The sequence below is a fragment of the Aquarana catesbeiana genome, linkage group LG06 (assembly GCF_042186555.1).
Source record: "Aquarana catesbeiana isolate 2022-GZ linkage group LG06, ASM4218655v1, whole genome shotgun sequence".
Taxonomy (NCBI): Eukaryota; Metazoa; Chordata; class Amphibia; order Anura; family Ranidae; genus Aquarana; species Aquarana catesbeiana.
In genome coordinates, this window is record NC_133329.1 from 37,009,974 (window position 1) to 37,031,754 (window position 21,781).

The 21,781-nt window shown below is 44.4% G+C and overlaps 1 protein-coding gene across 1 annotated transcript in view; it reads right to left on the reverse strand.

Moving 5' to 3' along the window:
• LOC141148308 (guanylate-binding protein 3-like) overlaps positions 1-21,781 on the reverse strand; it is a 129,048-nt gene that overhangs the window by 98,292 nt on the left and 8,975 nt on the right. The window contains exon 5 of the mRNA XM_073635612.1: positions 20,294-20,403. Within this exon, the coding sequence (XP_073491713.1) occupies positions 20,294-20,403 (110 nt within the window). The remainder of the gene's footprint in view (positions 1-20,293; positions 20,404-21,781) is intronic.

Consider the following 21,781-nt stretch of genomic DNA (forward strand, 5'->3'; position numbering starts at 1 on the left):
CAACCTTACCCTTGTAACGTGGATCAAGGAGGGTTGCCAGCCAGTATTGGTCCTTCTCCTTGATACCACGAATACGAGGATCCTTACGCAGGCTTTGCAGGATCAGGGAGGCCATGCAGCGTAGGTTTGCTGAGGCATTCGGTCCGGAGTCCTCTGGGTCACTAAGGACGACATGGTCCGCAGCCACCTCCTCCCAGCCACGTACAAGTCCATGTGTTTCTTGGGACTGATCCCTTAAAGACTGCTGCTGATGCTGAGTGCCAGGCTCCACCTCCATACTGACACAATCTTCCTCCTCCTCCTCCTCCTCTTCCTCCTCGTCCTCTTCCTGTGTGATCGGCGGGCACGCAGGAACACTGTCTGGATAAAGGGGGCCTTGAGAGCTAAGGAAGTCCTCCTCTTCCTGCCTCTGTTCTGCCTCAAGTGCCCTGTCCATTATTCCACGCAGCTTGTGCTCCAACAGGTGGACAAGGGGGACAGTGTCACTGATGCATGCACTTTCACTGCTCACCATCCTCGTGGCCTCCTCAAATGGTGACAGGACAGTGCATGCATCCCTGATCATGGCCCACTGGCGTGGGGAAAAAAAAACAAGCTCCCCTGACCCTGTCCTGGTGCCATAGTCGCACAGGTACTCATTGATGGCCCGTTGAGTTCCACCTGGTGGGCATGTCACAGATTAGGCGGTTCTTGGGCAGGTTAAACTCCTTTTGGAGGTCCGTCAGCCGAGCACTGGCATTATATGACCGGCGGAAATGCACACAGACTTTCCTGGCCTGCCTCAGGACATCCTGTAAGCCCGGATACCTGCCCAAGAACCGCTGCACCACCAAGTTAAGGACGTGAGCCAAACAGGGCACATGGGTCATTTGTCCCTGTCGGAGGGCAGAGAGGAGGTTGGTGCCATTGTCACAAACCACCATTCCTGCCTTAAGTTGGCATGGCGTCAACCACCTCTGAACCTGCCCCTGCAGAGCTGACAGAACCTCTGCCCCAGTGTGGCTCCTGTCCCCCAAGCACACCAGCTCAAGCACCGCATGGCATCTTTTGGCCTGCGTACTTGCGTAGCCCCTTGAACGACTACGGAGCACCGCTGGTTCCGAGGAAGAGGCCATGGAGGAAGAAGAAGAGGAGGGGGTGGAGGAGAGAGGTGTGTCACAATCATTAGCATTTTGGAGGCGTGGTGGCGGAACAACCTCCAACACTACTGCACCTTGTCCTGCATCCTTCCCAGCTGCCAGCAGAATCACCCAATGCGCCGTGAAACTTAGGTAACGTCTCTGTCCATGCCTGCTGGACCATGAGTCAGCGGTAATATGCACCTTACCGCTGACCGCCCTGTCCAGCGAGGCATGGACATTGCCTTCCACATGCTGGTAGAGAGCCGGAATCGCCTTCCGTGAGAAAAAGTGGCGTTTGGGTACCTGCCACTGAGGAACCGCACATTCCACAAACTCACGGAAGGGGGCAGAGTCTACCAACTGAAAAGGCAGCAGTTGAAGTGCTAGCAATTTTGCCAAGCTAGCATTCAACCGCTGGGCATGTGGATGGCTAGGAGCAAACTTCTTTCGGCGGTGCAGCAGCTGGGGCAGGGAAATTTGCCTGGTACAATCTGACGTCGGTGTACCAAAATCAGATTGCCCACAAGTACGTGGCTGTGACACACCTAATTCTACACCTTCATTCCTCTCAGTGCAGGTCTCAGAGAGGACTGAAGGTCTAGTGGGGTTGGAAATCTCAGCTGATGAGGAGCAAGCAGAGGTCCTCTTTGTTCTTTGGTGTGGGTCTTTTAGATACGCTTGCCAACGAACTGCATGGCAGGTCAACATATGTCTGGTCAAGCATGTGGTACCCAAGCGGGAGATGTTTTGGCCACGCAAGATACGCTTGAGACATATGTTGCAAATAGCAGCGGTGCGATCTGATGCACTCGTCTCAAAAAAGGCCCACACCAAAGAACTTTTTGAATAACGCGCAGAGACTGCAGCGCCCTGCACATGTGGAGCTTTGGGGTGTGATGCAGTCAATGTGCTGCCCTTAGGCTGGCCCCTGGAGGGCATCCTGCCTCGTTGGTGATGTGCCGCCTCCTCCTCCTCCTCCTCTCTCCTATCAGGCACCCACGTTGAGTCAGTGACCTCATCATCCCCTCCCTCCTCATCACTGGAGCAAACCTGGCAGTATGCTGCAGCAGGGGGAGCATGACTGCCAGATTGCTGTCCTTCTTGGGCACCCCCTCTGTCCGTGCTCGTGTTACTGCCTTCATCGAGCTCAGTATCATCATCAGAGCCTTCCAAACGCTGGGCATCCTCCTGGAGCATGTACCCAACACTGTGGTCAAACAGTTCGAGGGACTCCTCAGGAGGACATGGTGGGGCTAGGGAAGGAGTCACTGATGACATTGAGCCAAGGGAAGAGGCCGCTGCTTTGCCAGACAAAGTACCCTGGGCATGGGTGAGAGAGGATGAGGAGGATGAGGACGGCTTGGTCATCCACTCGACCAAGTCTTCCGCATGTTGCGGCTCAACATGGCCAGCTGCCGAAAAAAAGGCCAAGCGTGTCCCATGGCCACGTGCTGATGAGGATGCACCGTCTCCACGACCAGCACTAGACACAGAGCCTGCTTGCCCTCTCTTATTGGCTTGTGACTGTCTGCCTCTCCTTCTTGGCCTTCCAGACATACTAATGGCCTGTAGCTGCACTAAGCTGGGATATATATATATATATATATATATATATATATATATATATATATATGTACTGATACTGCAGCTAGCAAAATCAACTGCCTGCCTGTAGTATGAGAACACCACCAACCTTCTACAGGTAGCTTTAGCTGAACACTGTGAGGTGGACGCACCCCACTAACTTGTAGGTTTAGCAGAACACTGTGAGCAGGACGCACAGCACTAACTGTAAATAGTCTAGCTGCCTGACTGTGGTACTAATAGGATCAAAAGAACACCAGTAATTTTCTTCAGGTAGCTGTATATACTGTAACAAGACAAGCCTGCCTGTCAGTAAGAAGATAATAGGAACGGATCTAGCTGAACACTGTGAGCAGGACGCACCGCATTAACTTGAAGGTTTAGCTGAACACTGAGCAGGACGCACCCCACTAACTTTTGTAGGTTTAGCTGAACACTGTGAGCAGGACGCACCCCACTAACTTGTAGGTTTAGCTGAACACTGTGAGCAGGACGCACTACACTAACTGTAAATAGTCTAGCTGCCTGACTGTGGTACTAATAGGATCAAAAGAACACCAGTAATTTTCTTCAGGTAGCTGTATATACTGTAACAAGACAAGCCTGCCTGTCAGTAAGAAGATAACAGGAACGGATCTAGCTGAACACTGTGAGCAGGACGCACCGCACTAACTTGAAGGTTTAGCTGAAGACTGAGCAGGACGCACCCCACTAACTTTTGTAGGTTTAGCTGAACACTGTGAGCAGGACGCACCCCACTAACTTGTAGGTTTAGCTGAACACTGTGAGCAGGACGCACTACACTAACTGTAAATAGTCTAGCTGCCTGACTGTGGTACTAATAGGATCAAAAGAACACCAGCAATTTTCTTCAGGTAGCTGTATTTACTGTAACAAGACAAGCCTGCCTGTCAGTAAGAAGATAACAGAAACGGATCTAGCTGAACACTGTGAACAGGACGCACCCCACTAGCTTGTAGGTTTAGCTGAACACTGTGAGCTGGACGCACCCCACTAACTTGTAGGTTTAGCTGAACACTGTGAGCAGGACGCACCCCACTAACTTGTAGGTTTAGCAGAACACTGTGAGCAGGACGCACTGCACTAACTGTAAATAGTCTAGCTGCCTGACTGTGGTACTAATAGGATCAAAAGAACACCAGCAATTTTCTTCAGGTAGCTGTATTTACTGTAACAAGACAAGCCTGCCTGTCAGTAAGAAGATAACAGGAACGGATCTAGCTGAACACTGTGAGCAGGACGCACCGCACTAACTTGAAGGTTTAGCTGAACACTGAGCAGGACGCACCCCACTAACTTTTGTAGATTTAGCTGAACACTGTGAGCAGGACGCACTGCACTAACTGTAAATAGTCTAGCTGCCTGACTGTGGTACTAATAGGATCAAAAGAACACCAGTAATTTTCTTCAGGTAGCTGTATATACTGTAACAAGACAAGCCTGCCTGTCAGTAGGAAGATAACAGGAACGGATCTAGCTGAACACTGTGAGCAGGACGCACCCCACTAACTTGTAGGTTTAGCTGAACACTGTGAGCAGGATGCACTACACTAACTGTAAATAGTCTAGCTGCCTGACTGCGGTACTAATAGGATCAAAAGAACACCAGTAATTTTCTTCAGGTAGCTGTATATACTGTAACAAGACAAGCCTGCCTGTCAGTAGGAAGATAACAGGAACGGATCTAGCTGAACACTGTGAGCAGGACGCACTGCACTAACTTGTAGGTTTAGCTGAACACTGTGAGGTGGACGCACTGCACTAACTTGTAGGTTTAGCTGAACACTGTGAGCAGGACGCACCCCACTAACTTGTAGGTTTAGCTGAACACTGTGAGCAGGACGCACTGTACTAACTGTAAATAGTCTAGCTGCCTGACTGTGGTACTAATAGGATCAAAAGAACACCAGTAATTTTCTTCAGGTAGCTGTATATACTGTAACAAGACAAGCCTGCCTGTCAGTAAGAAGATAACAGGAATGGATCTAGCTGAACACTGTGAGCAGGACGCACTGCACTAACTGTAAATAGTCTAGCTGCCTGACTGTGGTACTAATAGGATCAAAGTAACACCAGTAATTTTCTTCAGGTAGCCGTAAATACTGTAACAAGACAAGCCTGCCTGTCAGTAGGAATATAACAGGAACGGATCTAGCTGAACACTGTGAGCAGGACGCACTGCACTAAATGTAAATAGTCTAGAAGATAACAGGAACGGATCTAGCTAAACTGAATACAGTGTATATATATATATGCAACACCTGGGATGCATATATATACACAATACACTGTAAGTGCAGCTAACTGACTGACTGTTCTGCCTAATCTATCTAACTCAAATCAAATGTTACTGTCTGTCTCTCTCTCTCTCTTAATGAACGCCGGCACACACACTACACAGGGCCGCCGTGCAGGCGGCCTTATATAGTGTGGGGCGTGTACTAAATCCCCTGAGCCATAATTGGCCAAAGCCTCCTTGGCTTTGGCCAATTACGGCTCTCTGTTAAGGCGGCGCTGTGATTGGCCAAGCATGCGGGTCATAGTGCATGCTTGGCCAATCATCAGCCAGCAATGCACTGCGATGCCGCAGTGAATTATGGGCCGTGACGCGCCACACGAATTTGGCGCGAACGGCCCATAAAGTTCGGAATTCGGCGAACGACCGAACAGCCAATGTTCGAGTCGAACATGGGTTCGACTCGAACACGAAGCTCATCCCTACCTGTAAGCATAAATTCTCAAATACACCCAGAACTGAAAATCGTCTCTATTGTGGACAAATGTGCCTTGTGTCTTGTAGGCTGTAGAACTACAAGTCACTGTTAGGTTTAAACGGCTTTGTATCAGTTTTTTTGTTTGTTTGTGTGTCTATGCATTGAAGCAACTCTGGTAAAAACAGGTTAGACGAGCTTCAATGTAGACTAAGATGCAAATTAGCATATCAATGGATATTCCCCAGAAAGCATGTGATAATCCTAAAAGCCACATAGAACCTACAGGACAGAAGTGCTCAGATACAAGGCAGCTGATAATGCCACAGTAAGCGTGGTGAGTCTTTTCTATGGATATGCAAAAGTTTAATGGTTTTGAAGGATATCAGGTAAAAGTGGTAATGAATGAAGAATATTGAATGCTATAAGAGTGATTCGTTTTTTTTTTTTTGTGAGTTGTAAGAGCTAACAATAATTGAGTTTGGTTTATTACTTAGTGCAGTGTTGGAACGTTAGTACAAATAGAATTGTGTATTGTGTGGATTGTATGGTTGTGAAATGGAACTTGTGTATACATATGTTAAAAAGTACACTTCTGCCAATTATCATTCATGTGCAGATGAACCTCTTAAAAGCCAGTGTAAGGTACTATTGTCTCAGTGTCAGCAATATAATAGCAGATTATTGGGTAAACAGCTAAAAAAAAAAAAAAAAGTTAAAAAAGAAAGGTTGGCAAATGAAATTGCAGTTGCAGTGTTGCTCAGAGTTAAATTTATATCTGAGCAAATGGAGGGGAAGTGGGAAGCAGAGAGGAGACGTCTCGGGGAGGACATAGAGGAAATCAGTGAAAACCTTCTAAAGATTGCAACAGCCTCCAGTAGTGAAATGGATGAATTGCGGGCTACAGCAGGCAATTTGTCAGAAAGAAACAGTGAGCTACAAGAACACCTTCAGAGGTGCAGCATGGACTGTAATGTGAAGAGCAAACTTTTAGAGTCATTGCGAATAAAGGTGTCAGAGATGGAAGAGTTGGTTATGTCTTTAGAAAGAAAATTAGCAAATGCACACTCCCAGCTTCTTACTAAAAGCACTGTATAGTATCGCTCAATGAACACGAAGGAACATGCCAATTAGCCAATATCTGCACAGTTAATGAGGAGAAGGGCTGTGATGAAACACAGTCTGCTATTGCACCCATAGCTTCAAAGCAGAATAACAGTTTGATTACAATCCAAGAGAGACTTACTTTGTGCCAGATTCTGGGTGAATTTAAAGCCCTGGAATCACCAGTGAGTCTGTCCAATAAATTTGAGGCTCTAGTCCTTAAATTTCATTTGAGTAATGAGGATGCATGTTCTCTTCTGAAAGCATGGCTACCAGGACCTTTGGCAGGCCAGTTATCTGCACAGGTTAATGATAACTTAGCAGATGCAGAGGTGCGGAGGAAAGAGTTGCTGCGTATTGTGGACAGTCCTGATAATGGTATGAGTGATTTACAACAAATGAAATTTATGAGAGGAGATGACCCAATTTTGTTCTGCAGTGAGTATCTTGCATTGTATACGAAAGTTTTCAACTGTCCTGACTTATTGGAGGATGATACAAGTTTCATATACTCAATGGCCAATAAGTGTTATGTAAGCTGTCCCACTAGAATGGCTCTGAGGAATGCTAGATCCTACCAAAATGTTGTCAATATTCTGCAAGACTTCTGTCAAGAGTCCAGTGATAGGGAATATGGGTCAAAGGCAGGTGTATCCGTAATAAGCAGAGGTACAGGAAGGCAGAGAGAGTTCAGATGTTCTAAATGGAATAGACATGGACATAGATTTCGTAAAGCCCTTAACATTGCTAGCGTGGAGCAGGAAACCCCAAAAATACAGGTATCTGCAATGAAAACCCCGACTCAGGACAGGGACAGCACAGCACAAAGGCCTGATATGAAAGATAGCAGCCAGGACAGATCACACAGTTCTGAAGAAGAGATAAGAAATGACAGTCCACACCCTAAAAATAGCCAGCAACAAGACTGGATGAACATTCCAATCTTTGCCCCCTGGGCTAATCTACCATTCTGACTTGTATGTAGTTGGACGCAAATTGCATTGCCATTTTTCATGAGTAATATGGCAAAGTTTACCAATACTGATTGCTTACTTTAGGAAAATATGGCAATTGTTCCCTAGCTTTGCAATTAATGGGAAAAGGCTTGGGGGACTCAAAAAGAAAAAAAGTCAATTTTCATGATAATTGTGTGTTTGGTTTCATAGCTAACCTTGTATTATTGTGATATTAACATGTGCTTCAGAAACAGCTCCTATGGAACTGTCCATAATGGTCTTACCGTGTTGCGCTTCCCAACACGTGCTGCTTTGCCACTGAGTGAATGGACACCCCTTTCCAGTACTGCACGCCGCCCTAAAGATATCGGAAAGGAGAAGATACAGAATGGTGACATGGAAGCTGTCACTGAAGAATGATGGTGGTGTGTCACTCAGTGGCAAAGCGGCATGTGTTGGGAAGCGCAACACGGTAAGACTATTATGGACTGTTCCATAGGAGCTGTTTCTGAAGCACATGTTGAAAACCGCAACACAGTAAGACAGTTATGGACTGTTCCATAGGAGATGTTCATGTTGAAAAACGCAACACAGTAATACAGTTAAGGACTGTTCCATAGGTACTGGTTCAGAAACACAGGATGGGAAACGACATGCGTTAAGACATTTATGGACTGTTCAATGGGAGCCGTGTCTGAAGAAGGGTGGTATGCGCCCTTTAGGCGCAAAGCGGCATATGTTGCATAGCAACATGGTCTAGTGTCATATTTAGTATCCAGAGTTTGAATTGGATCTGTCATAAATCCGTACATATCTGTTTCCTATTCCCAAAGATCACCCAGGCTAATCCTTGCAATTCCATGGTTTTAAAGTGGTTTCTTTCTGGTGGATACAATCAAGCATTTTCTTTCCTGAGGCAGTCTGGAATGTCGTTTCTCAGCTCTTGGCTCCGGACCGTCTATTGCTATAATGCAAACTTGAAAGGGGCCATGGCTGACAGGATGATTGATGACGGTGGGTGACAAAGATCAAAGGATCAACAGACACCTAAAGATTGACATGGACAATGCCAAAGTACAGCAGGACAGACAGTACTGTTGAGAAGGACTACCCCATAAATACTGTGATTCATCAAAAGTCTAGATGGTATGGCAATGGGGTTGGGTTTGAATGGTGTATGATCGAAGTATAAAAGACTGAGCAAGGAAGAGAAATAGCCCCTTCCCCTTTGGATCATGGTTTGGGACTATGCCTCAGTCTTCCAGATATCTTCCAGCTATCTCTTAGCTAGAAGAAACAAAGCCTAGCAGAGAGCCTTGTGATAAGTATCTTTGATGTTCTTGTATTATACGTTCTGATTGTTGGTCTGTGTTTGTAATATCTTTCTCTAGTATTTCATGTTAGCTTCTTATTTCCTTGGGAAATAAATAAGACTTTATTACCTATAAATTGTGTGTTTGGTTTCATAGCTAATCTTGTATTATTGTGATATTAACAATAACATGTGCTCGGAGTTTAATAGACCAACTAATTACAGGGACTAGACAAATTAATACACAGATATAATATTAATTATTATATTGATTACTTCACCACCTCATTGGTGCCACCTTATCAGTGCCTATCAGTGTCGCCTTATCAGTGCCCATCAGTGAAGGCTAAAACATACTTATTTACAAAATTTTATAACAGAAACAAAAGAAGAAAAACTTTTTTTTTTCCAAATTTTTGGTGTTTTTTTATTTGTTTAGCAAAAAATAAAAACCGCAGGTGATCAAATACCACCAAAAGAAAGCTCTATTTGTGGGAACAAAATGATAAAAATTCTGTTTGGGTACAGTGTAGCATGACCGCGCAATTATCATTTAAACAGCAACAGCGCTGAAAATTGGCTTGGGCAGGAAGGGGGTGTAAGTGCCTGGTATTAAAGTGGTTAATGAATGTTCTATCACTACAAGGCTTCATGTACAGTACATGGATGCTTAGCAGCTCCTGTCTGCTAAGGTTACAATTTCTGTGTACAGCCATTCACTTGGTGACTGTACGTGGCATGTGCCACTCCCTGGGCACCAGAAAGCGCCAGGGTTTTATGTCTCAGCACAAAAGAGCTGTGAAGCGTCTGCGTGCATGAGGCCTAATGTGCACTATGGAAGGTAATTGCAGGGACCCAGTGATTCTAATGCAACCTTTACATAAGAAGCAACTGAGCCCAACTCCACCAATCTGATAAAAATAAAATGTGTATTGGTCATCTTGTAAAACGCAAATCTTGCTGCAATATTCACCTTCTCTTCCTTCTCACTGCAAAGTCATGGCTCTAACATCAAGTGCTGGCCCTCTTCTGTGTGGGGAAACACCATTTGTTTCCCTACTGTGTCTCAGCTGCAGCTGTGTTTGTATAGACAGGGGAGGGGGCGGTACTTTGGGTTTTGCTGAAAGTGATGGGGGTGGGGGGTTGTGATACTCCATAGAAAAGTTGTGAATGGCTGTTAAATATTAGCCCCACCCACTGGACCCTGGAAAAGGAGGAAGACAGCCAGAGCTGCAGAAAGAAACATGTTACTCCATGGAGAGAGAAAACAGAGGTGAGCTCTGCAGGGGAGGGCTGTATACCTATACTGTGAGACAGAGACTACTCTGCATTACTTATTCCTGACCTTTGAACTTCCCACCACTTACTACTGACCCTTGAACTCTTCCTTACTTACTACTGACCCTTGAACTCTTCCTCACTTACTACTGACCCCTTAAATCTGCATCACTTACTCACTTACTACTGACTCTTGCACTCAAAATCACTTACTACTGCCGCCTGTAATAAGTGAAGCTGAGCTTAGGGGTCAGTAGTAAGTAATGCAGAGTTCAGAGGTCAGTAGTAAGTGACACAGAGTTCAGAGGTTAGTAGTAAGTGATGCAGAGTTCAGAGGTTAGTAGTAAGTGACGCAGAGCTCAGAGGTCAGTAGTAAGTGATGCTGAGATCAGGGGTCAGTAGTGATGCAGAGTTCAGGGGTCAGTAGTGATGCAGAGTTCAGGGGTCAGTAGTATATGATGCAGATTTAGGGGTCAGTAATAAGTGAGGAAGAGTTTAAGGATCTGTAGTAAGTAATGCAGAGTTCAGAGGTCAGTAATAAGTGGCAGAGAATTTAGAGGTCAGTAGCAAGTGAGGCAGAGTACAGAGGTCAGTAGTAAATAATACAGAATCCAGGGGTCTGGTTCAGTAGTATGTGACACAGAGTTCAGAGGTCAATAGTATGTGACGCAGAGTTCAGAGGTCAGTAGTAAGTGAGGCTATGTTCAGAGGTCAGTAGTAAGTGATGCAGAGTTCAGAGGTCGGTAGTAAGTGATGCTGATTTCAGAGGTCAGTAGTAAGTGATGCAGAGTTCAGAGGTCAGTAGTAAGTGATGCTGATTTCAGAGGTCAGTAGTAAGTGATGCTGATTTCAGGGGTCAGTAGTAAGTGCTGCTATTCAGGGGTCAGTAATAAGCAATGCTGAGTTCAGAGGTAGGTAGTAAGTGATGCAGAGTTCAGGGGTCAGTAGTAAGTGATGCTATGTTTAGGGGTCAGTAGTAAGTGATGCAGAGTTCAGAGGTCAGTAGTAAGTGATGCTGATTTCAGGGGTCAGTAGTAAATAATGCTGATTTCAGGGGTCAGTAGTAAGTGATGCAGAGTTCAGAGGTCAGTAGTAAGTGATGCAGAGTTCAGTAGTAAGTGATGCTATTTTCAGGGGTCAGTAGTAAGTGATGCTATGTTCAGGGGTCAGTAGTAAGTGATGCTATGTTTAGGGGTCAGTAGTAAGTGATGCAGAGTTCAGATCAGGAGTAAGTGATGCCAATTTCAGGGGTCAGTAGTAAATGATGCTGATTTCAGGGGTCAGTAGTAAGTGATGCAGAGTTCAGAGGTCAGTAGTAAGTGATGCTGATTTCAGAGGTCAGTAGTAAGTGATGCTGATTTCAGGGGTCAGTAGTAAGTGATGCTGAGTTCAGGGGTCAGTAGTAAGTGATGCTGAGTTCAGAGGTCAGTAGTAAGTGATGCTATGTTCAGGGGTCAGTAGTAAGTGATGCTGAGTTCAGGGGTTAGTAGTAAATAATGCTGATTTCTGAGGTCAGTAGTAAATGATGCAGCGTTCAGAGGTCAGTAGTAAGTGATGCTGATTTCAGGGGTCAGTAGTAAGTGATGCAGAGTTCAGAGGTCAGTATTAAGTGATGCTAAGTTCAGAAGTCAGTAGTAAGTTATGCAATGATCAGGGGTCAGTAGTAAGTGATGCTATATTCAGGGGTCAGTAGTAAGTGATGCTGAGTTCAGGGGTTAGTAGTAAGTGATGCTGAGTTCAGAGGTCAGTAGTAAGTGATGCAGAGTTCAGAGGTTAGTAGTAAGTTAAGTTAAGTTAAGTTCAGAGGTCAGTGGTAGGTGATGCAGAGTTCAGAGGACAGTAGTAAGTGATGCTGAGTTCAGTCCACAGGACCTCGGGCCCGAAGAAACCAGACTCTTCTTTTGTTCGTGACACGCTGTGCAGAGTTCACTTTTATAAGATTAAAGAAGAAATTGTGTGGGGGGCCAGCACCTAGGATTCTATCTTGCTAAATGGAACCCCTGTTATGCTTTTACCAGACCTCTCATGCCAGACCCTGGCCATGAGGCGTGCCTTGAAACCACTTATGGTACACCTACAAGAGGGACACATCAAATACCAGTGGCGGTTCCCCTTCCTGCTCCGAGTCTACCATGACGTTAAAATCGCACTTTTTCGTACCCTGGGAGACCTTCCTAACTTTTTGAGCACCCTGGAACTACCTCAAGTCTCATTGCCGGATTGGCCTTTTTCTCCAACGACTCCAGGCCTCCCATTTCTTCCTCAGTGGCAGAAGCAAGGCAGGAATAAATGCTCCAGGCCCTCTTTGCAACTACCTCTGGATGATTGAACGTGGACTGGTTCCCTTTTTCTTGCCATAACCTCATTCTTCAATTCCCATTTTTTTTTCCTTTGGGACAAAGACGGTTCTTTACTTCTGCCCAAGGTTGCTACCCTGCATCGAAGACCCTCCAGGGTCTATCTGTTTAGTTCCACAGACTGATGAAGTTCAATTCCAGATTGTTTTTGGTTACCCTTTTCCCCTACCTATTTTAGTTATAGCAATTAACATGTTTGCACTTCTATTTAAGCCACTGGCATCTTCCACCCCCCCCCCCTTTTTATTTGAATCATAGATATTCATCTCTCGCTCCACGTGTTTGGGTCCTGATTTACCCCCTGGGAGCCCCTGGGACCGGGAGACACTCCGTGTGCTTTTCACGAATACCCCCCTTAGGCCTTATAGTGCATGGATATGCACTATACTTTATTTAGACAGTTTTATCCCTTAAAGTGTTTGTTAACTCAAAAAAGAAAAATACAGATCCTTGTCCTTTAGAGCAGATTAAACAACACAGTGAAAAACATTTTGGATTTAGTGTGTACTTTCACAGGGTGACACTGTGAGTGCACAGGTAATAGTGTGCCAATGTCCCGATAATGGACATATAAAAAACTAAAAGCTAAGAACGTGGACTTTAGAGGCACACGGATAGACCATATAAAAGTGATTAGATTTTTTATTTTATACATAATTAGAGTAAATAGTTGCATATAAATACATATAAAAATTAATTAAACTAGTGATTTTAAACCCTGTACACAAACTCTGACACCATGTTACATAGTAGAAAAAATACATTGATATGTCCAAGAGGACAATATTTGGAATACTCATAGTAATCTCCAAGTAAAGATATAGATGTAAGGAGCTGTGGGTCAGGATGTGGATCCGGGCGCAGAATACTCAGTTATTTGCTCGACATAAAGGTAAAGGTACGCTTCCTCAGGAGCAAAAAATCATATAGTGTTCAATCACACAAATAATAGTATGCTATAGTGCTGGTAAGCAAAAATATGGATATATATCGAGCAGAGAATAAGCGCTGACACAGAGCTAGAGTACACAGGTGATGGCAATATAAACCAGCATATGTGTGTTTAGAGAGCCTGTTTGGATAATGTAGGAAAACAGGCTGAAGGCTCGTAGAGGCTAACACCTCAAAGAGTTTGGAGCCGCAATGTGTGATATGGGTAAATCTCCTGATATCCACTGAGCATCTGCTGAAAACAACAAAGTGCTTGTGCTGTGTAATCTGCCCCCCTCTAAACTGTAAAAAAAAATAAAACCTGAATCTGCCACTTCCTGTATGTCCCCTCTAAACTGACCACGATAACCAGGGCTACTCAGCCCTGATCACATTGGTCATACGTTGCCTGTCCTTTTTATGTGGTTGCTGGTTTTCTTCTCTCCACTTATTGCTCCTTCTCTCCTTTCTGAACTGGAGAAGGATACTAACCCCTTTACTTGCTTGTCATTTTCTCCCCTCTCCCTCCCCTTTTCTCCCTTCCCCTCTTGCTTTACACTCTCCACCCTACTTCTTCTTCTTGAGCGAACCTAATGAAGACTTTGACCCTGTGAATCTCCCCATTAAGCGGACTTACACCTTTTCCTACCTTACCATAGATATGTTGCCCTGTGAAAATATTACATCGGCATCTTTTAACTGCAGGGGGTTTAATACTCCAGAGAAGCGGAGCCAAATATTTTATCACTTCCATCAAGCTCAATCTAAAATATTGCTTCTGCAAGAGATACATTTTAAAGGTGCGGATATATCTGCACTCAACAATTGATACTTCCGAAAGTGGTTCCACAGCACAAACCGCAATCCAAATCAAAAGGGGTCTCCATAGCATTCCACTACACCATCAATCCGGAGGTCTTATGCCCCCACACGATAGGCTTTTCCAACAACAAAATCCATGTTTTTTTTTCCGACGGATGTTGGCTTAAACTTGTCTTGCATACACACGGTCACACAAATTTTGTCGGAAATTCCAAACGTCAAGAACGCGATGACGTACAACAGGTACGACGAGCCAAGAAAAATTAAGTTTCAATAGCCAGTGCGGCTCTTCTGCTTGATTCCGAGCATGCGTGGAACTTTGTGTGTCGGAATTGTGTACACACGATCGGAATTTACAAGAACGGATTTTGTTGTCAGAAAATAGAAGATACAGATCTCAAATTTTGTGTGTAGGAAATTCCGATGGCAAATGTCCGATGGAGCCTACGCACGGTCGGTATTTCCGACAACAAGCTCCCATAGAACATTTTCCATCAGAAAATCCTACTGTGTGTATGGGGCATTAGACTCTCTTATTGATCCCTCTGGTAGGTTTATTTTTCTTAAGCTTAAGTCTAATGCCCTGTACACACGGTCCGATTTTCCGACGGAACATGTGTGATAGGACCTTGTTGTCGGAAATTCCGACCGTGTGTGGGCTCCATCACACATTTTCCATCAGAATTTCCGACACACAAAGTTTGAGAGCTTGCTATAAAATTTTCCGACAACACAAACCGTTGTCGGAAATTCCGATCGTGTGTACACAAATCTGATGGACAAAGTGCCACGCATGCTCAGAATAAATTAAGAGACGAAAGCTATTGGCTACTGCCCCGTTTATAGTCCCGACGTACGTGCTTTACGTCACCGTGTCCAGAACGATCGGATTTTCCGATAACTTTGTGTGACTGTGTGTATGCAAAACAAGTTTGAGCCAACATCCGTCTGAAAAAATCCATGGATTTTGTTGTTGGAATGTCCGATCAATGTCCGACCGTGTGTACGGGGCATAACTCTTCTATATATACAGTCACCAATGTGTATGGACCTAACCAAGACCAGGGGACTTTCTTATCTGCTGTCTTAGACAGACTGATCTCTTTAGGTGGTCCCTGTTTCATCCTTAGTGGTGACTTCATTGTGGCTCTCTCCTCATCTGTGGATGCCTCCTCAGGTAAGTCTTCTATCCCTCACTCCACTCTCACACACATCAAGTCATTATTACGCTCTGCACAATTAGTAGATGTCTGGTGTGTTCAATACCCCTTTGAGAGAGACTCCAGTCATTACTCGGTGGCCCAGAACTCCTACAGTCGTATTGACTATTTCTTAGTCCCCCAATCCCTATTAGATTTCCCAGTCACAACATCCCTAGGTAACATCCTGTGGTTGGATCATGCTCCTGTTCACCTACACCTACCGCATATACCGATCCCAGGCAGTTCACTTGACATCTTAATGACAACTTATTAAAGGACACACCATGCATAGCAGCAATTAAACAGGCGATCCATGACTTTGTTATGGACCACAGGTCTGATGACACTAGCCCCCTGGTGAAGTGGGAAGCCCTGAGGTGTGTACTCCGTGGGATCTTCATACAACATGGTTCATGGTTAAAGTAGAGCATTATCTGCCTCCTTTCTACCATAGCTACCCTGGAGACAACTCAGAAGCAAGCCCTGGATCCGACGGTCTTTGTGGACCTGTCCAACGCTCAGCATGACCTACTCCAGATGCTAGATTCCAATTCTCCTATAGCGAGGGATAAGGCACGTAACTACCCCTACTCCCTGGCCAACAAACGCAGCCAACATCTAGCGGGAGCCCTTCACCCTCGTCCGCCTCGCTGCCCAGTTCACTTCATACACAGTCCTGACCAGCAGCGGATCTGTGAACCCCAGGGGATTTCATCTGCTCTCCATAAATATTAATTCCAATTATATAATTTGTCACGTCCACCTAAAGCTCATGTGGGTTCCCCATCCTCCACTATGGAGGGATATATCCTAGAAACTGCTTTACCGCAAGTGGACGTCGAAGAGGCTTCAGAGCTAGACAAACCTCTATCTGACTCAGAGTTTCTAGACTCCAACAAAGGTTTGAAACCTGGGAAATGTCCTAGCCCAGATGGGTTTTCACCTAGATTTTATAAAACATTTGCCCCTTTTATCGCCCCAATCCTGTCGGCGGCATTTAATTCCATAGACAATTCCCACTTACCCTCTACGAATATGCTATCCGCTAACATCTCCGTAATTCTTAAGCCAGGCAAAGATCCCTCTTAATGTAGTAGCTACCGCCCAATCTCCCTCCTTAATTTGGACATCAAATTATTTGCAAAAGTGTTGGTCAACCGATTATCCGTGCTTTTACCTGCAGTTATAAATAAGGACCAAGTGGGCTTTGTACCCGGGCAAGAGGCACGGGATAACACCATTAAAACCATTCACCTCATCTCCTGCATACAACGGTACAACTTAAAAGCATGCCTTCTCTCCTTTGATGCAGAGAAGGCCTTTAACCTTAACTGGAAATTATTATTATTATTATTATTATTATTATTCGGGATTTATATAGCGCCAACAGTTTACGCAGCGCTTTACAATATAAAAGGGAGACAATACAGTTATAATACAATACCATACAATAGGATTAAGAGGGCCCTGCTCAGAAGAGCTTACAATCTAATAGGGTGGGGCAGGTGGTACAAAAGGTTGTAACTGTGGGGAATGAGCTGGTGGAAGTGGTAGGAGATTAGTTGGAGACATGATAGGCTTTCCTGAAGAGATGAGTTTTCAGGGATTGCCTGAAGGTAGCAAGAGTAGGGGATAGCCGGATAGATGGAGGTAGCGAGTTCCAGAGGATGGGAGAGGCTCTGGATAAATCCTGGAGACGAGCATGGGAGGAGGAGATGAGAGAGCTTGAAAGCAGGAGGTCTTGAGAAGAGCGGAGAGGTCGATTTGGGTGATATTTGGAGACAAGATTAGTGATGTAGCTTGGGGCAGAGTTGTGAATGGCTTTGTATGTTGTGGTTAGAATTTTGAATTTAATTCGCTGGGTGATTGGGAGCCAGTGTAGGGATTGAAGTAGAGGGTTGGCAGACACTGAGCGGTTGGTAAGGTGTATAAGTCTGGCAGCAGCATTCATGATAGACTGAAGAGGGGATAGCCTATGGAGCGGTGGGCCAATGAGAAGGGAGTTGCAATAGTCAAGGCGAGAGATAACAAGGGAGTGAATGAGGAGCTTGGTGGTTTCATTTGTTAAAAAAGGGCGAATTTTAGAGATGTTACGGAGGTGAATTCTACAAACTTTTGACAGGGATTGAATTTGAGGCTGAAATGACAAGTCAGAGTCTAGGATTACACCTAGTACCCTGGCGTGAGGGGAGGGACTGATGGTTGCATTGTTGATTTTGATGGAAAAGTCATGGAGGGGGGCACGGGCAGGGGGGAATATTAATAGCTCAGTTTTAGAGAGATTTAGTTTAAGAAAGTGGTGCGACATCCATGCTGATATGTCAGTTAGTAAGTTAGTAATGCGAGTGGAGACTGAAGGAGTGAGGTGAGGAGTAGACAGATAGAAAGGAAAGGAAATGCCTTTGTCAATAAAGCTATGTCACTATACTCATGACCTTCAGCATCTGTTCTAGCCAATTGTGTCTCCTCAACACTGTTTGCTATATCTAATGGCACTAGACAGGGCTGTCCCTATCCCCTTTACTCTTTGTTTTAGTCACAGAACATTTAGCTGGGGCCATTAGACAAAATGAATTTATTATAGGCATCCAGACACCTTCCTTGCATCATAAACTCTCGCTTTATGCAGACGACCTTTTGGTATATTTCCAACATCCACACACATCCCTGCCCTAATTAATGCAGGAATTTCATAGGTTTGGAGAATACAGCAAATTAAACATGTCTAAAATGGAAGCCCTCAACGTATCTTTACCCCCAGCCACTCTTGCCCAAATACGATCCAATTTCTCCTTCCAATGGGGTACCAAGGGTATTTCTTTTTTGGGAATGACACTCCCTTCTTATCTAGCAGATCTCTATTCCCTAAATTATGTCCCCTTACTGGCCCGTATTAGGAAATATCTAGATTTCTGGGTCTTATCCTCCTTACCATGGTTCGGCCGCATAAATATGCTCAAAATTGATTCTCTCCCTAAGCTACTTTACTTATTTCAAACGGTCCCAATTACTGTCCCTAAATGTTTTTTTTTTTAACTCCTTACGCTCTATTTCCATTCTCTTTGTATGGCTTCAGGGCTTATCCCGCATCTGCCATATGTTATGTACTTATCCAAAACTTCAAGGAGGCGTTGGTTTACCTGATTTTAAGCTCTACCACAAGACAGCAATCCCGGCTCGGACACTAGAATGATTTCCCCGTCCTTTTACTAAGGCATCCATTTTGGTTGAACAAGACTTATGCTCGTCAGATCTCAGGGCTCTTCTCTGGAGCCATAGCCAGGAGCCACTAGGTCTGTCCTCTCCCTCTCCGCTTACCGCAGCTGCTCTGCACTTATGGTATAAGAAGGGGATGTTCCCCCTCCTAATCACTGACCCCTCCCCGCTCACCCCATTATTTGACAACCCCGCTACCTCAGGTGATGGGTTCCTCCAGGGTGGGTCCATTCACACGCTCCGCATGGCCAGTAGCTGGATCTTTCATACATCCCAGGTCAAGTTCTCTGATTGTCCCAGAGGGCCAAGATAACTGGCTCACTGCGCTTCACTTGTCCTCCTTTTGTTCGGACCTATTTTCTTCCTCTCAGACACACAGACCTTTCACAGAAACACCCAGACATCTACTCTCCACCATTTATAAACTATTACACGCACCACTACATGACCAACTCTCACCTTACACCAGAAGGTGTCCCACGGAATCGGGGAGGGAACTCACAATGGCTGATTGGCAAAAATCATTCCACTTCACACATACATCCTCCATCTCGTGCTATACACTAGAGAAAAACTTTAAACTCATCTCCCGATCGTACAGGGACCCCCACTCCTTACACAAAATTTTCCCATCCGTCACCCCTACCTGTTGGCGGTGTGGATCTGAGGAGGTGAGCTACCTCCACATCTAGTGGAAGTGTACTAAAATTCAACCCCTTTGGTCTAAGGTTTTCTCCATACACAGGGCTATTTATGATAAAACGCTGACTCCTACCCCAGAAATGGCTCTTTTGTCTATGCTCCCAGGCACTATAGCATCGTAGAAACACAATATACTGTGCTTCTTTTTATCAGCAGCTAGACAGTTGATCATGTTATTCTGGAAAACAACCACTACTCCCCTCTTGTCCTTGTGGGTTTCTACTGTCAATAACATCATGCGTATGGACTATGGAAGAGATGTAAGCTCTGGATAATTATACTTTTAATAAATTCAAAGTTCTATTGCTTCTCTGGATAGACTTTTCCACATTGGATTCCCTAAAACAGTTGCTCACACCCGCAGACTGATGGGTCTTTTAATCATACCCATCCCTATCAGGTTCGCTCAAGCTCTCCTCTCTCTCTCTTCTCCTCCTCCTCGATCACTTTGGGACTTCTTATTTCCTACTCTCTTATCCCTCTCTTTTTTCTCTTTTCTTCTCCCCTTTTTCTTATCTACAATACTAGTATACACCGACCTCAGATCCTGGATCCCAATTTTTTGGTTTTCATGCGCACATTTCTATGTAACTCAAATGTACACCTTTATTGTTTTTGTATCCCAGTATGTAATATACCCTACCTACTTTTGATATGCTATGTGCTGTACAAATGTGACATTGGATATGAGGATTGACCTGGAATGTTCTTATATTTTTATTGTATACAATAAACATATATTTACCTCTAAATTTAGCACACTAATCCACATTAAAAAAAATTAAGTAAACTGGTTTTGATAGTCAGCTCTCGCCCTTTGATAAATACAACCCAGGGCTTCTAAATAATGTAGATATAAAGAATCCAAGCTATCCATATATGTCTATGTCTATAGAAAATTCTCACTTACTGTATGGACAATCTCTGAGAATACAATTACATATTATATCTTCTTGTAGTCAGTTATAAAAGGATACTTTAATTTGTCCATGGCATCCTGATCGATGGTTCCTTTGCTGTTATACACCAAGGCACTGCTTAGAAGGACAGCAAGGCTAAAAATCCAGACATCATTTCTGCTATCTCCCTATAAGGAATAAAACATTTGAAAACAATAGGACAAATTATACTTTAAAGTGGTTGTACACCCTTACAACACACGTTTTGCTACAGGTAAGCATATAATAAGGCTTACCTGTAGTTACCCTGGATATCTCCTAAACCTGAGTCTTGGTCATGTCACTTCCGGTCCCTTTGGTTGTTCACGCTGGAAGGTGGAACGCACGCCAGCTACGAGTGAGAGCCACGGGGCACCATTCGACTACCTGACACGCACACTGCCTCAGTGTCGGGCTAAGGCACTACACATGTAAGCAGCCATTGGGCACTTTGTTTTTTATTGTCTATTTTAAATAAACAGGATTACACTATTGGTATCTTTTTATACTTTCGTTACATATCCCATCTATGATCTTTGTCGGAGGAAGGTTTTTTTTATGCTTCTACAGTCTCCACCTATTTAGCAAGTAATATCTTGCCAAAAACGTCTTTGACCTGCATTTTAAGTAAAGGGGTCACCATCATCTGGTAAGCAGAACCCACCTATGGAGCACTTTGGGTGTTATTCGCTCAGCTGGTGAAGGATCACTTACTATAATAATAATATTCAGAAGATTTTTCAGCACAGAAGAGTCACTTTGGCTAGGACTTTGATTGATTATCAAATCTTCATCTTCATCTTCATTACTGTTTATATTGCTTTATTACAGTTTTTTTTACACAAGTCACATCTATTTATGTTTTTATGTGTCACTTTGCACTTTAATATGAGTACTTAAGTGTGTTCCCTTATGCTGCGTACACACGAGCGGACTTTCCGGCAGACTTGGTCTGGCAGGCTGGACTCCGTCGGATCGTGTGTGGGTTCCAGCGGACTTTTTTTTCCCCAAAAGTCCGGCGGATCTAGAAATAAAACATGTTTCAAATCTTTCCGACGGACTCGAGTCCGGTCGAAAAATCCGCTCATCTGTATGCTAGTCCGACGGACAAAAACCGGCGCTAGGGCAGCTATTGGCAACTGGCTATCAAATTCCTTACTTTAGTCTGGTCGTACATCATCAGGTACGAATCTGTCGGACTTTGGTTGATCGTGTGTAGGCAAGTCCGTTCATTCGAAAGTCAGTCGGAAAGTCCGTTGGACCAGTCTGGTCAAAAAGTCCTCCCGTGTGTACGCGGCATTAGGCACTTTTTTCGTATATTGCACAGTAGTATTTTTACCTGGTGTTTGAGCGCCCCCTACATTTCTTTCACTAATATCTAAAGTACCACATCTACCTTAGTTAGGGGCAGCAGCCGTTTTATATATTATTTAATTTTGTAGTCCACATTAATTCTGGTAATATAGACAGGCATGAAGTACATACATATCTTTCATTTTCTATCTCCTAAACCTGAACGGTTTAGGA